Source organism: Manis javanica, chromosome 12 (assembly GCF_040802235.1).
Source record: "Manis javanica isolate MJ-LG chromosome 12, MJ_LKY, whole genome shotgun sequence".
NCBI lineage: Eukaryota > Metazoa > Chordata > Mammalia > Pholidota > Manidae > Manis > Manis javanica.
Window position 1 is genome coordinate 81,337,647 of NC_133167.1, and position 17,369 is coordinate 81,355,015.

At 41.9% G+C, this 17,369-nt stretch overlaps 1 protein-coding gene across 10 annotated transcripts in view; it reads left to right on the forward strand.

The window, feature by feature from the left end:
• LOC140845159 (contactin-associated protein-like 5) overlaps positions 1-17,369 on the forward strand; it is a 99,828-nt gene that overhangs the window by 39,034 nt on the left and 43,425 nt on the right. For 8 of the 10 annotated variants that reach the window (XM_073218907.1, XM_073218908.1, XM_073218899.1 and 5 more), the window contains exon 2: positions 15,645-15,801. Coding sequence is in view for 8 of the 10 variants with exons in the window: in XM_073218899.1 (XP_073075000.1) it covers positions 15,645-15,801 (157 nt within the window). In the remaining 2 variants the exon portion in view is untranslated. Of the gene's footprint in view, positions 1-15,644; positions 15,811-17,369 lie in introns of all 10 variants that reach the window. The other 2 variants (XM_073218902.1, XM_073218903.1) reach the window with 1 other exon arrangement.

Genomic DNA, 17,369 nt, shown 5'->3' on the forward strand with positions numbered 1-17,369 from the left:
CTACAAGATGAAGAGTAAATAGGTACTGATGAGCTGATAGATTTTTCTGGGGTGGTAACTAGTTAGGATGAGAGGAAGTGAAATTAGGCTGTTGGTCTCTGCAATTTCCAGCAACATGTGGATAAATGTTCCTCTCCTGGGAAATCATCCCCTGTAAAATAGAGCCACTCTGGCAAAGCTTCTGTGGTATGCAGTAGGCGCTCCTTTGTCTAATCTCTCCCTGTTACTCATAACCAACCCCTGCCTAAATGCCCTGGTGTTCATCTCTTCTACAGTTCTAAATCTCTCGACGACCGTCCCCCACACTTTATTTTCATTTGGCCAAGCTGCCGCTATATAATTATTTTAATCAAAGAGCACCATCTCCATTAACCAGGATAGCGAGCGATGCCATCTCCAGAGTATGGTGGAAAATTAAAATGGTTGGAATCCAGTTTGATTTGCTGTAGGACTGCGGTTCACAGGGGCAGGGGGGTGGGGGGGAGGCTGTGAACCGAGCTTGCCATCGTGGAGCTCAGAGGCTGCACACTGCCCGATTGGCATCATTTCTACCCTAGGAGAGGGTTTCATTTCCGAAAGGAATTATGGAATTTGAATCATTCAGACACTTAGGGGAATCTGAGTAGTGTGGAATGTCAATGTTAGTGTGTACATAGTGGGACTGGAGGCACTCAATGGACATAGAATGACACGTCTCAGTTGTCTCCAGAAATATTGCCTCCAAAGACAATAACAGAGGTGATTGTGAACAAAAGCATTTACTTGACAGTGTCCCACAAACTGTGGTGTGGAATCATTTGGGGAGCTTGCTAAAATACTGATTTCTAGGCTGTATCCCAGATTCTGATTCAGTCATTGTGACATAAGGCCCTGGAATCTGCAGTTCACATCACTGGACGACACCTATACATAATGTTGCTGTAGTTCGCACGTAGACGCAACCTCTGCAGAATATTGGGGAATCTGGTACGACAACGTAGGCCGTGCTGGTTTAAGTGGATTGTGAAACTTAAGGGAGAATGAGGACGGGGTTTCCACAGGTCACCCTTACCTTCAACACAGGTGGCCACCTTGTTCCTCTTGACACTCACGTTTGCTTGGCCAATGGATACAAATGCAAACATGTTAACACAAGGTTTGACGGTAAATAAGGATGGATCGTCCTGTGGTAGAAGTTAGCTCCTCCCTGTAGCATGGGTGCCCGAGGTCCCAAATCACTTGCCGAGTCCTGGAAACAGTGCTGCAGTTTGTGTCTCAGCTTATCCACATGGCGTGATGATGCCACTAATCACGTGGTGTTATTACAGTCTCTCCACACCGTTTTTTCATATTTTGTACCAAACAAGTTAGAAGATGAGCAGATGTAAAGCAGACAGCTGTTTAGTTTCACCTCAATGTGCACACTTCCAACTCTGCCTCATTCTGACCAGATGAGATGTGGAATATAAAAACTTTAAAAATTAGACAAATGTAAAGATACAGAGATAAAATACTGTTTATTAAGCTTCCCCTCTGTGACTAAGGAAACTATCCTATCTGGGTTTGGTATTGGGGAAAGATGACTTTTTCTACTTTCACTTCATAAGCTCACCATTCCACCTAGAAAAAAAGAATAAAAATCAATCCAGCAAACTCCCCGTTTTTCAGTAGAAGTTACTGTCAGTGAGTTTCCCTGACCCCTTTTCTCCCTGTTTATTTTTCTGTGGCATTTTCCAGCCGGCTGTGTCACCGTGTGTCAGTGTATAAATCATGGAAGGGAAAAAAAGGAAACAGCCCAAGCTGTCCATTTATTGGAAAACAAACAAAAAACCTACTATTGCATTTAATATGCTACTGTTTCCTTTGGGACCAAACATACACATTTGCTAGGCCCTGGGGACATTAAGGGAGTGACATGAGGTCAGTGGCTTAAAGGAAGGACAGGGACTTACTAAAGGTCAAGCCGGTGGCTTCATGGAGCACAGGGTGCTGACTGTCTCTCAGCAAGAGACCAGAGGGCCTGTCCTGGGTACGAGGACCGGTAGACTCTGGCCTGGCCAGATTCTTCTCTTCTTAGTTTGGGTCAATTGCTTAACCTCCCTGAACCTCAGTCTCGCCAGCTATAAAGTAATGAAACACCCTTTATAGGACATGAAAAGGGTTAAAAAGAATGATGTATCAAAACACCTCCTACAGTTGCTAGCAAATGATATATGTCTAAGTGGTGTTTAAGTCCTCGTTGTCCCCTGTGATGTGCACACACCATAGGGGATGCAAAGATTTTTAACACTATGCTTAACAGAAAGGAATGTTGAACAAATAAATTAATCAAAATTTCTGTCTCTGAGTGCATATCATCTATAAAGAAATGTAACACACACCTAAAGAGTGGCCTGACTGGGCAGTAAGCCTAGCGTGGGCCTGGAAGTGGAGGGGATACCTTTGTTCTGCTTCCTGACTCATCAAAAGGGATTTTCAAATTGCATGTCCTTTTAATTTTCTTTCCAAATTGCAATTTTACAATAGAAATTTGGGGAAATTCTTGCATATAGTGATTTTCTGTGTCTGCATAGTGTTTTATCATGTGATTATACCAGTTCGTTTAATCATCCCTCTAGTGAAGGAACTTCAATTACATCTCATTTTTTTAGTCTGAATAATAATACCATGATGGATATTTCTATCAAGAAATTGTTGAAAAGATCCTTAGAAGCAGATTTGTAAGACTTTTAAAACTATTGCCAATGAAGTTTGTTTCATTTGGCATTTCTATCGAGTATTTAGGTGAATACATGGCTAAGATTTAGGGGTTGGTCTTCAAAGCGAAGGTCCAGTGGTGAGGATTCTGGTGCAGGGCTGCTGGTCATTTTCTTTGCCTGAAACAGATGATTTGGGGGGTGGGAGGAAGTGCTGGGGAAAGAAGACAGAGTGGATCCTCAGTCCAGGGAGACTGTCAGGGATTGCCAAAGCAGCCATGGGGAGGATGTGGGAGGGAGGCTTTCAAGACTGAAGGCCAGTTCTGAATTACCTGCGGACTGTGTTGTGTCTGCCCTTCCATGATCCCAGGACGTCTGGTTGTGTTGATGCCCCTTAGCGCCATGCCATCCTTAGGACTGAGCTTCTCTCCTTCAGCTGTGAGGAGGGCTTTGAGCTGCTTGGATGTCTTATGTTGACTAATATATTGTTTTCAGAGTGTGTATCTGAAGCATTTTGGCTGCTAAATACTGTCCCTAAAGCTGTTGACAAACCTAGTGGTTTCCTCCTTTGAATATTTCCTGAAAACATGTGTCCCCGTTTCCCCGGCAGAAGCTGGAGTCACATCTGCTTGTTGCTCCCAGTTCCCATTCAGCTATCCTGAATTTAAAGGCTGCAACTGATGAATCAGAAATGACTCAGCAGCCGGTGGTGTTTCGGGAAACAACTATTCTTTTTCAATCAGCAATTTTCAAATGACACACAAAATGAATATTTAAAATGTATTTTAAATTTTCAGGTAACTCTACTACTCTTAGAGCTGTTTTTAGTAGAAACCAGATCATAGGACATGGAGAGAGAATCGGTAGAGCCAATAATTTCATTTCCCCTGGACAAGGCTTGCTACGTCCTTAAAAATACAGAATACAACAAAATTCAGAAATTAAAATGTCAACTTTAAGTCAATTTGCTATAGAAGATACATTTGTGGGGATTCCCCCCCCCCCCAAAACGATGAATTATATCAATTTTTGTGCCTACACCCCTTTGGCTATGAAAATAAGATACTTAATTTCTTTGAAGGCTAATGAGTAATCTACATTTTACCAGATCATATTGAGAGTGGAATTACTGAACCCTTACATATTTTTCTTTTTTGATATACTCTAAGTTGGCAAAATGTTTTCTTTACTACCAACCTAAATAGTGACGTGGCACATCCTGTGGGACATTTGCCTGCTCCTGTCCCCATCCTTTCCCGGCACTAACCTCCCGACCAGGGTGTGCAGATGGCCCATCCAGATCCGGTCAGGCAGAGGGAAGAGCATGCGCCCCACACCCGCCTCTGCCCCCACCAGCTCCCTGCCCCACTGGGGTCCACACCTCAGTACTCAGGATTGCCAGGCGCATTTCCACTTAGCTTGCCTGTAAGATTCCAGCAAAGGGTGCTGGGAGCACACAGGCAGACCGAACAAAAGCAAAAGCACAGAGGACATCACAGTTACTAGCTCTTAAAAACAAACTGGCTGACCACATTCGTCTCCCCTTTGCTGTCCGTGATACTGCTGTTTCCATTAGTAATTAGGGGCCATTGGTATTTTCCTTCAGTGTATTAGGGGCTTTAAAATCCAAAAACTCAAAACCTGGGGGGATTTCTCAATGGCCCTGATTTTGTGTTCTGTGGCTGCTACAGCAAAGTATCACAGATGGGGTGGCCTAAAATCAGAAATTACCCTCTCACAGTTCTCAAGACCACAAGGCCAAGATGAAGGTGGGGGCAGGGTGGGGTTCCCACAGAGGCCTCCCCTCTTGGCTTGAAGATGCGCCCCTCAGGGCCCTCACGCGGCCTTTGCACTCTGCATGCACATCCCTGGTGTGTCTTCAGTGGGAGGAGCCTTATGAAGGCACCAGTCCCATTGGCCTAGGCACCCCCAAACAGCCTCATTTTAACTTAATCGCTTCTTTAAAGACCTTATCTCCGTATATGAATATGCCCTGAGGTGCTCAGAGTTGTCACTTCAACATATGAATTTGGGGAAGGGGACTCAGTGCAGCCCGTAACACGTACAGAGAGTCAGAAATAATTACACGTATCGTCAGTCAGTTAAACGTTTTCTGAGTTCCTGTCTTGCTCACCTCATTTGGACAGTGATTTGGACAGTGATGTGTGGGGATGTGAAGGGTGGTGACTGAATGGAGAGTCCAGCCCTCCCGCCACGCCAGCCCAGCTGGAACACATAGGTGGATTGTGGCTCTGTTGTCTCCTCTGTTTTCTAAACTTTGGGACCTGATTCACAGGCACATTGCATATCACAGGCCCTTGTCAAAGGACATATCCTCACCCTGTCCTCCCGCCAAGCCCTTACTCACAGCCCAGCTCAGCAAAGTGGTGCTGGGGGAGGGGGCTCACGGGAAGGCCATGCAGCCAGCTGCCCTGTGATGTCATTCTCTAGAACTACCTGTGAAGGCTACTTCTCCTCTGTGGTCCATTGTCTTAGCAACATGAGCCCCTCAGCTTTTCCCAAAGGGTCTCCCAGAAATACCTCCATATAAAGTCTTCCAAGAAATTCCTCCATGTGGAGTTCAAAGTCTCTCCTGTACAGTGGGGATGCTATTGAGGACATTTTCCAGTAGATTCCTTGTGTGTCTTTCAGAGGATCTCATAAGAGAACTCACGTTCCAGGTTCAGTGTTCAAAAACATTTTTATCTCCCTTGAGGACTGTTGAGAATCCTTCTTTCTTGTGAGAGAAAAAAATATAAAAATTATGGCATTTTATTTTACTCTTTTACTGCCAAAATCTAATTTGAAAAGTAATTATTTCCATAATTTTGTTTTCTGTTATTAGGACAATCCTAATCTATACTTTATCATGAATATTTGACCATGTTCTTTTTGAAAACCATCTGAAATCAAAGAAATGAATAGATGCAAATAACCTTTCTCTTTCTCTCCAGGAACTTGAAGTATGTTTAGAATACAGAAATTTATTACATACACATTTTTTCCCACTAAAGTGCTATATACCTGGCCGATCTCTATGCTGACTTGATCAAAGGAAGCTCCACGGAAGGAGCAGAGTTCTAGCAAAATGTGAGGCATGGATATCTTGGGCTAGAAACTCTAAGATGATTCTAAGTCCTTCTGAATCTTCTGGGAAACTGGTCTTTTCTGGAACCCTGGTAAGCTAGACAAGAAGAGTTGAATGTTTTTTGTGATTTGCATGTTAAACTAAGCTAAATGATATTTATAATCCAATTTGTAAAATAAGCTGTTTTCCGTTACCCTGTGTCAAATCCCAAATAGAAGGGTGTTCTTGGGCTCTGGGACAGGCCCCTCACGTCGTTGGCATACGGCAGGGGAGCACTGCAGCCCTCCAGGTAGTAGTCAGCAGGGGGAGCCCACTCCGGGGGCTGGGGGCACAGCGCTGCCGAGACATCGCCTGCGAGTCACCCAGTGACGGGTGTCCTCTTACTGCAGGAACAAGCCCACCTCGAGTTAAAAGAAGTGGAGTGTCAGAGAATTTTCAGGCCCTCTTTTGAAGTCACCACATGTATCCCCATTTCTTATTTGAGAACCCTGATCTTCAAATATTTTAATAAAATACTTGTGTTAAATGTCTAATTTAAACTGAACAGTGGTTATTGTTCATAAGAAAACTATTATAATTCTGATTGTTACCTATTATAGACATTACTCTTTATCCTTGTGCAACATTCAAAATACAAATCCTGAGATGAAAATGAGCATTAATGTAGATGGAATGAGTCATGGGCAGCTTGATGTGACACATACTTGGAACCAACTTTCTTTTTTCATTTTTAATATCTCTGAAATTGGAATGAGTGTTACAATCAGTGGTGTGTTTTAGTGGAGCTGAGGGCAGTTTTCTTTCTTGGTGGTACATAAAATAGTGGCATATCTTCTGATCTATGGCAGCTAACATTTGATGAAAACACAATAGTCGTTATTCACAAATCCAGAACAACCAGAGACCCTTAGGGTGCAATAATACCCTCTATTTTGAGAGATTTTCCACATCACAGAAATGAGTCCTATATCTTAGATCTTGCTTGACTTGCAGTATCCTAGAAACCAGTTAACTCTCACAAGTTTTTTTTTTTGAGAGGGCATCTCTCATATTTATTGATCAAATGGTTGTTAACAACAATAAAATTCTGTATAGGGGACTCAATGCACAATCATTAATTAACCCCAAGCCTACTAATTCTCAACAGTCTCCAATCTTCTGAAGCATAACGAACAAGTTCTTACATGGTGAACAAGTTCTTACATAGTGAATAAGTTCTTACATGGTGAACAGTACAAGGGCAGTCATAACAGAAACTTTCGGTTTTGATCACGCATTATGAACTATAAACAATCAGATCAAATATGAATATTCGTTTGATTTTTATACTTGATTTATATGTGAATCCCACATTTCTCCCTTATTATTATTATTATTATTTTTAATAAAATGCTGAAGTGGTAGGTAGATGCAAGATAAAGGTAGAAAACATAGTTTAGTGCTGTAAGAGAGCAAATGTAGATGATCAGGTGTGTGCCAATAGACTTAGTGTTAATCCAAGCTAGACAAGGGCAACAAAACATCTATGGATGCAGAAGATTTCTCTCAAAACAGGGGGGTGGGGGGCGAGGTTCTAAGCCTCACCTCTGTTGATCCCCAATTTCTCACCTGATGGCCCCCCTGTGACTGTGCCTGTCTTAGGTTGTTCCTCCCTTGAGGAATCTTACCCGTCTCTGGCTAACCAGTCATCTTCCGGGGCCATACAGGGAAATGTAAAGTTGGTAAGTGACAGAGAAGCAATATTGTTTGAAAAGGTTAGCTTTTTACTTCTTTGCAGATTTATGCCCTGTGGCTTCTATGCCCAGCATTTGTCTTAAAGTATCTTTACCACTTGGAAGAATTATGATACTCAGTAATTTTGATATGAGACACGAATTCTACTTAAGGGTTGTAATTAGGAAGGAAGAAGAAAAGCTATAGAAGTAGCAGATGGAAGAAAACATGGGAAGATTGATTATTTCTTTGACATATCTTCTTGTAGAGTAACATAAGCATGTATAGGTTTTAAACTAATAATTAAGTTGTGCACACACATTAACATAATAGGAATACAGCTACATAACCAAAGCAGACCTACAATTACCATCTCCAGTGAAACCAAGAAAACCAGTTAGGCACCCTAGGTATTTGAACTCTCACAAGTTTTTAATTTTTATTTTTTGCTTTGATTATGTACTCATTTCTCTAATTTGATTCTAGGCTTCTAAGAGCAGTGAGCCATGCATTAGCTGTCCCTGTCATCTGAAAGACCCTTTAATTGACTTGTTCCTGTTGACTGAGACCCTACAAGCCAGCCTCTGTTCATGGTGTGTCCTGGTGGGAGACGACGAGTAGGTCTGCCAGCCTGAAGCTGAGTCCTAGATGGGAGGTATCAGGTTATCTTCCAATCACTCAGCTTTTCCTTGTCACAGCAACAAAGTGACTTCTCAGAGGGCAGAGCGCTGCATCCCGTTATCTGATAAAACATACCTGGCTGTGAACAACAGAGCTACAGATTTCCTGGTAATGATCCTGTCTCCGATCTTAGGTAAAATACTCTATCTTTTGAGGAATTGTATTGGAATTATCATTAAGGGCACTGCTATACCTTACAAGTGGAATAGTACTCTGAGTTGTGCACTAGACAGTGTGTGAGCATGTACATATATATTTACAAACAAATATATGTATTTATTCAATTCTTATTTAAAGAGTTATTGAATATCTAGTATGTGCACCGGACATCCGTGTGTACGCAGACATATACATCTACAAATACATATATTCAATTGTTACTTGAAGGATGACCAGGTAATCCTATATTTAAATAAGTGGCATATCTTTAAGTAATCCTTTACTGAGTAATCTGATCTAAGCTTGGCTCATAATGATGGGTAACCACCCCTGAATTTAGGGATGTTTCTGCCAACCTCGTGTGACCTGTTTCTTGCTCTCCTCCTTTCAGGGTGTGGAAACATAGCAACCAGTACATCGTGAGCCCCTAGTAAACACTAGCCAATGTTTTTGTTTTATTATTTATGAAAATTACCTTGGATTGACACACATAGCTAATCAGGTTTTCAAACTGGTCATTTTATCTAGTTTTTAAAAATATACAGTCTTCTTTTAAATACCATATTTCTCTCATAAACCAAAATTACCGCTTTCATATATTTTTCAGATTGTAGAGTATCTTTCAGAATAATTAAATGACCTTTGTGGGCTATCATGGAACAGCAAATCCTTGAAGGCAGGAAACTCATAGCCTTGTTTTATTTTTTGTTATATAACCTGCAAATAACCAAAAAACAGGAGAGTGGTTAATAAATGTTATTCAGATTTGAGGATGTGAAATAGGAGATGCAGGCATGAAATCCTATTTTTATAGCTGTCATTATGCTGATGATCCTCTGGCCACTTGTCTCTGGTCTTCGTAATTGCAAAGTTCTTCATATTTTATTCATCAGAAGAGCTGCTCGGTGTCCATTTCGTCTTCTGCTGCCTTGCATGGTCCCAGCACTTCCTAACGGGTGTGATCTGTGGGCTCCATCACCTTTCTGCCTGTGCCTGGTTTGGCCTCTAACGAATGTGAGACTTACAGACGTAAGTTACGTTCCAAGGGCAGAAATAGATGAACAGGGGTTCTGTTTCTTCATTAGAACTGTGCAAAGCAGACTCACTCTGCGTGCTTCATGCTCTTTCCCGCATTCGCTCACCTGTAAAAATATGAAGGAAAACTTGATTCATGGGCTCTTTTTTCCTTTCCTTTCTTTTCTTTTTTTTTTTCCAACTGTAACCAGGTAATGTCTATTAACCATCAGTGAACATGGTTGACAGAATTATGGTCATTTCTTCTTGTATCTGAAATTGTTTTTATACTCTCAAAAAAAAAGAAATTAAGAGTTAGTGTTGGGGACAGATCTAAACAAAGGGGTGGAGGAGAGAAGAAGGGACAGGAGAAGTAAAAACAATATTGGGAAGAGAGGCATGGACGTTAGGGAAAGGAAGGGAGAGAGGGAAAGAGGGAGGGAGGGAGATGGACAGAAAGACTGAGAACAGAGAGAAGGGCAAGAAGACGGGACACTCAGTCACCAAAGGGCCTTATTTCTGACCTTCTGCAGTTTGCACTTGAATCTGTCATTAGCTGATTGAATGAGGAAATACTGAGCACCTCAGGCAAACATTCTCCCCTTCTGTTACATGTTTTCAACACCAAGATTCCCACAAAATATGTGATCATCAGGGGGAATTTACAATGTGGTTGAAAGACGTGTGCTGTAAATAAACCCTTGTGAGGGTGTTGTCCTGATAAATGGGAACCATGACGGGGGGTGGGGGGGGCGGATTTATTATCACGACTGATCACAATGGCATTTTGATTAGCAATGCAACATTTACTCCTTTCTCACTTTATTTAACACACAATTTATTGACTGATTGAATGCCTTTTTAATAAAAGTTCAGCAGCTATTGGGGAATATGCATGTATGAATACTTTGTGTATATATGTTTGTATACACATACATATAGAATAACAATAATTCCTTCAGGCTTTGTGAAGTATTGGGAAATACTGCTGGATCAGGCATGCCCACCAAGCAATTCAGCAAAGGATGTTGAGCTGAGGAGTCTTGACTTTCTGGGCATTTATGTAAAAGTATAGATGAGAAAGCGTCGAGGAAGGACAACGGAAAACACACAAGTGCTAAGCCCCCTGAAGGGCTGTGCGTGGGACCAGTCCTGGACCTGAGGGCTCAGGGGGTGGGCGAGCGGTGGGCAGTGAGCAGACAGGTGGAGAACTGGAACGGATGGAGGAGCAGCTTCACTGTCTTCCGATCAGCAAGTGAAAAGGGGACGTGGGGGCCATTTGACACAGGAACTGGGAAGTGCGACTTTTTTTGAATCAGAGTAGAAAAATGTTCAGAGAACTTGAGCTGGACCTTCCTAATCTTTCCGAGGCATGGCAGAGTTTACTGGAGAAATGAACGGCAGTGGGATGAGGATGGACAGCTGTGCGGGAGACCTGTCTAGGGAGCCTTCTAGGGCACCACATGAAGGCCGGCACCCTCAGACACGCCCGCTGGATTTACATTGGAACAGGCAGAAGGGACGAAATTGGTATAAACTCAGTGACCTTTTCCTCAGTTACAACTTAAACTTAATTTTTCCTAGGTATTTTACTCTTCTCCTCCTATCATTGTATCTTTGTTTAGCTGGAACTGATATAACCTATTGCATGTGTTTTGATAATGGGATTAAAACTAAAACTGTATAGATCATTTGTATTTAGCAATATGTAGTGTCATTAAGTCAGAATTCTTCAAAAACAGAAGGTGTTGTTTCAACATTTTGAGTAAGGTTCACACCTTCTAACCAATGAGTCCAAAATTTTAGTGTGTGACATTCCAGCATCATTTGGTAAGGATGGTAAGGTGAGAATCTTCAGCTCCACTACCTGTCTGGGGATAGGCTCTGTGAACCCGTGTTCTTACAAGCGCACCAGATCATTCCTGTTAGTGTCAGAAATGACATTTCCAGAAATACTGATCTAAGATCTCGAGAGGGGAATTGCAGTTGGTTTCTTGTTATATGATTAGACCTCCCTTAGGTAGCTGCTGAGCAGAGTTATAGAGTTCAGGCAAATTAGCCGTCTTAGATGGGTAAGATTCCTCAAGGGAGGAACAACCTAAGACAGGCACAGTCGCAGGGGGGCCATCAGGTGAGAAATTGGGGATCAACAGAGGTGAGGCTTAGAACCTCTCCCCCCCTGTTCTGAGAGAAATCTGCTGCATCCGTGGATGTTTTATTGCCCTTGTCTAGCTTGGATTAACACATAATCTACAGGCACACACCTGATGATCTACATCTGCTCTCTTACAACACTAAACTATGTTTTCTACCTTTATCTTGCATCTACCTACCACTTCAGCATTTTATTAAAAATAATAATAATAAAGAGAGAAATGTGGGATCCACATATATATCAAGTATAAAAATCAAACGAATATTCATATTTGAACTGATTGTTTATAGTTCATAATGCATGATCAAAACCGAAAGTTTCTGCAATGACTGCCCTTGTACTGTTCACCATGTAACTTATTCACTATGTAAGAATTTGTTCTCCATGTAAGAACTTGTTCATTATGCTCCAGAAGATTGGAGACTGATGAAAATTAGGCTTGGGGTGGATTAATGATTATACATTGAGCATTGAGACCCCTATACAGAATTTTATTGTTGTTAACAACCATTTGATCAATAAATAGGAGAGATGCCCTCACAAAAAAAAAAAAAGTACACACTTCCAATTGTAAAATAAATAAGTAACTGGGATGTAATGTATAGCATAAGGAATATAGTCAAAATATTGTAACAACTTGGTATGGTGATAGCTGGTACCTAGAATTATTATGTATATAAATGTTGAATCACTGTGTTGTACACCTGAAACTAATGTAATACTGTGTGTCAACTACCCTTCAATAAAAAATAATTATCTAAAAAAATAATAATAATAATAAAAAAAATTAGCCGTCTTAGAAACAATGGTAAATACTAAAACATTTATTTTTGAAGGCAATTTTGTTTGTCCGACTGATGGTTAGAAAAATCAATACATATACCAGTATAGTAGGAGAGACGCTACAGTTTAGAATATCCTCAAGAAGGTTGGGGGAATACTTAAAAAAGGCCATCAGTTATTCTAACTTGTTTTAAAGATAATGATTCACTTTTTTTTCTCTTCTATTACATTGTAAAGTTCCTAACAGCAGCATTCATATTTGTTTTGCATTTTTATATTCTAACCAGACAAGCATCTTGTCCACTAGAGATGTTTTGTGTCATTTTATTATATAAGAAATGAACTGGTGTGTGGACACCTACATGTGTCATTACATGTTCCAAGCCACATTTAGGGTAAGCACACTTATCCAGAGGTTTGCCGTGTCATCTCTGGGCCCATCACTAAAATACAAAACATACTTGGTATCTTCAGTGATGGCATAAAATGCCAAAGAGGAATATGCCTATATAAAGACTGAAGGCCTCATAATTGTATGTATTCTATAAGAAGTTTTTTTTTTTAATGTCATCTGTGGGAATGCTGTACTGATTTTTTTCCTTGGTATTTAGTCATTTGCTAATTTATGCATGAAATGTGTATTAGGTTCCTAACACAAACCAGGCACTTTTGAAAAAGACTTTCTCTCCAGAGACAATAAATCCCATTTCTCCAGAGGCCCGAGTGCTCAGCCAGGTGGTGGATTCTCTTCCTGATGACATCATCCATCCTGAATTCAGGCAAACCCGTCACCGTTTTGGTCCTTGGTTTCCTCAGTTCTCAGCCAGGACTCCCCAGGGGAGGAAGCACAGGCAGGACCCTGAGAGGCCCGCCCAGCAGCGATGCTCCTGCTTGCGCCCCTGCCCGTGGGCGTCTGTGACCTCGCTCCTTTCTCCCTTTCTCCTTGCTCACTGAGACTCAAACCGTTAAAACCACTTGCATCCTTTGTGCTAACTGGCTGACATGCAGGGACAGACCCAAGGCTCAGTGGTTCCGGACACTGCTGGGTCCAAAACAAGGCAAAGGCTTGGGCTGCCGGCGGGACTCCTAGGAGCTTAGGACTGCGAGTAAGAATTGGTGGTGCTCCTAAAGGCAGCGTTTGGCCCAGAAGTGTACACAAATGGGTCGTTCAGAACTCGTACCATTAAAACCGACACTATTAGTAAGATCACAGCCCAGTTCAGCTCGTACACAGAAGGAATCCATGATGGCCTCTGGCTTTACTATTCGGTCTGGATTCTAGGTTGGGTGGGGGAGCTGGGCAGTGCTGGGGGCATGGGGAGAGGTGGAGAGATTTCTTTCCATTTTTTGGACCCAAAACCAACATTAGCAAGCATATTAGAATCCACACTATTTTGCCCTTGTGTTGCCTGGACACACACCCTGGGAAAGTTCAGCTAAGCCCACCCCAGGCTCGAGAGTGCCTCTTGCTCTGCAGAAACCCACCCACCCTCAAGGCCCCTTGAGGGGAGCTTTTCTGGGCCAGGATTTAGAAAGAAAGCAATTCATTTGAACGAGTGTGCAGTGACTCATAGCTGTTAGAAACTAGGGAAAACGGATTTATACCATATAGAATTATTCTTTAAAAAAGAAGACACTGGTTATCAGACAAATCTGACTGGAATTCTAGCTTAGAAGCTAATAAAGAGGCTTGAAACATGTTTGGCAGAGTGAAGAGTAGTTTGATGGGGTGGGTGTGCCCCTGGCCCAGCTCCCCTAAGATTCTTGCTTTTTGTAGTATCTGCCCCATGTTTTACTCATGACCTGCAGACCTGAAAGCTCCGTACTGTCATTTCTCACCCTTCCTGCCTCAGTGACTCTGATAAGGACAGCAGCAGTGAGAGCAATTCAGAGGAAGTTGTTGCTATTTGTGTTCACATGAATAATTTGTAAAGGATATGTTTGTAAATCAGGAGTTGCATGCAAAATTAAATCTTGTCTAGGCAAAATTCCAACCTGATGGCATAGTGAGACAGCTCTTATTCTCCTTATAAAAAATGGCCTCTAATAAATACTTATTTCATTTTTCAAATAAACACATATTAAATGCCTGTTGTGTGCTAAACAAGGACAGGACAGCAATTTCCAAAGGGAAACTGGGACTAAGTCCATTCAGCCTGATGAGAGAGAGCATCTCCATGTCTGCCTACTCCTGTTGTATTGGGGATATTATCACCCCCTGACTAATAATCTTCATCTACTGAAATATTCCCAACAATATAAGAAATCTACAACAAAATTGACTAAACTTTGCAGAGAAAGAAATTGACAAGGCCAAGCCTTGAAGAGTCGGGATTATGTGACCAGAAGTCAGAGGCTGGACACCAGATCTGTGTGGTCAGATACTGTGTTCAAGAGGATTTCTTTGGCCCTTAATTTTGCCTCCAAATATTTGAATTTTAGATGTGTGTCTTAATTAGTCAATTCAGAAGATATGGTAGCCCTGGGGCTAGTCTTTGTCATGGCAGAAACAAATGGGAGGCAGGTCAGGCTGCCCTCCTCTCTGAACCAAGTCCTTCCCCGTGCCTTAGGGTCCGGCCGTCCTCCTAGTCTACCAGGAGCTGGGGCTACGGTCGGGCTAACGCTGGCCCTCATACTGTTGCATTTTCATTGGTAGTTTTAAAGGGAAACTAACTTTTGTATGCACATATTAACTTGTTTTGGTCCAAAATCTTTCCCAATTTACCCAACTGTCTTTGTGTAGTTTGGTAAGCATTTAAGTCTGTGAGCCTGTCTCTGAATATGGTGACTGATCAATATCCTACTATATAAATACTTTTCATTCAAGTGTTGTTTATATGTTCATGTGTGTATATATATATCTACCCATATATATGTCTGTTTAGATATGTAAATATGTACATATACAATACGTATACCTGCATATATAGATATATATGCACAGAGAGACAGAAAGAAAGCAAGGACAGTCAAGAAGAAAGGAAATAGGGAAGGAAGGGAGGGAGGGAGGGAGGGTGGCAGGATATATCTTTATCTTTAACCTATGTCTACATGTATATCTATAGCTAATCTATATGTACACCTATATGTATATCTATGTATATGCACATCTGTAGTCTATATAATCTATATCTACATGTATATCTCTAGCTAATCTATATCCATATGTATATCTATAGCTATATGTATGTGCACATCTACGTATCTATCTATGTCTATATGTATATGCACATCTATGATCTATATCCATCTATGTCTAATCTATATCCATATCTATCTGAGCATTATTCACAGTCTTTGCTTCTTGGCTTGTGCACACCCTGTGTGCTGTTCCCAGTGTGCCCTACTCTGACCTGTGCAACACCCTGTCTTGCAGATGGAGTGCCGTTCAGCTGGTGGGTCGGGTGGTCTGGTGAGAGGCACCCTTCCTGGACAGGTGCCCCCGCTGGAGCTCAGCAGTGTGGATGCGGCCTGGACCAGAGTTGCCTGGACGTGGGACACTTGTGCAGCTGTGGCTCTGATAAGGATGGATGGTAATGGGGGTCAGGATCTTCCTGCAGGCATGCAGGACACACATTAATGGGTGCATACTTTTCCCTCCAGGGAAAAGGCAGGGGGAAATTCACCGTGAACTAGGGCTCCCTAATGACTGTGATTGTTTGTAACTGAAAATTGCCAGTGTCAGGGCTTTAGGGCCATTACTGAGGTTTGTGGCAACACATGCCACATCATCAAGTCCCTATATTCTCAGCATTCTGTTAAAAAAGACTGAATTATTATATGGAGCTTTGTGATTTAGAGAGTATTTCTGAAATGTGTGGGATACAGGTTTCAGGAGAGAGGGGAGGTAGGAACATGCATTTACACAGACTGTTTTCATTCCCCATTTCCCAGGAATGTTTTGTCACCACCTCCCCTGTTACTTCCAACAAAAGTACAGAAAAGGGAATTTGTATTTACCAAGGATGCATTTAATCCTCATGACAAGCGGTAATTCCTTATAGTTTTCTCATTTTTTGCATCTTAAGTTTGAGGAACGTGTATCACAGAGATGTTAAATAATTTTCCCAAGGTGCCACACATCTATTAAGCAGCCAGTCCAGCATTTGAGCTTCAGTATAGCTGGACCGGAGTCCATCTTACTCCACCACACCAAATTACTTGTGTAAGATACAGTTGTGTTTGTAGGTCCTGTGCCCCTAACATCTACTTTTCCTTTGTCCTCAGCTGACTTACTTCCATCTCACTGTATTGATTATGAAAATATGCACAGAACATCTCTGCCTCCACTTCTCTTTTAACTAAACTGAAGGCATTCTTGGGTTGGCTTTGTAATCATTCCTGCGTCATCAAATTCTGCTCCGTTGTGATTAACAATTCCTATCTCCTACTGCACTCAATCCAGTTGAAATTTATTTTAAGTAATTTTCCTTCACTGTTCAGATTGATAACAGCATATACTCCTCTCCCAAATGAAATTTAAGGTTGAGTTAAAAGCTCAGGTCAGCGGGGAACCATCTGGCTCCATCAGGTTCTATCAGAATGCACAGGGCCAGTTACCACGAAGCAGGATGCCTCACCCCCAAACCTCACGGTGATCAGAGTGGGCAAAGGGGACTGGTGGCAGAGGGACCTTCCCACTCCTTAGGCTGGCAGGGACCTCGGTCTGAGCATCACGGACACCTGGACACAGGACACCTGCTTCAGATGGAGCCTGTATCTTCCTCAAAACACTGTATCCCTCAAGACCTACTCCTTGTAAAATAGGGACTCAGTCTTACTTAGCTGAGTGGATAAATTTAGAACTTTGAGGAGAATGGGTGATCATGCACAGCAGCTTCACAATCTGGGAGATGTGTGTGCAACGTAAATGGTTTTGTGCCCTGGAAAACATTCAGAATCCTCTGTAACCAGTGGCTGAGAGTCACTCTTTTCCCTTATTTTAAATTCTTTAATTGCTCTTCACTATGCATAGCATTAACCTTCATGGATTTATAGGCTTGTATAGAAACACCTTAATGTAGTTGTGTGTGAGCAGAGGAACTGAGGTGGCAAGGAGAATATACAGCCTGAGTGGACAGGGGAGGTTTCTCCCGATTAC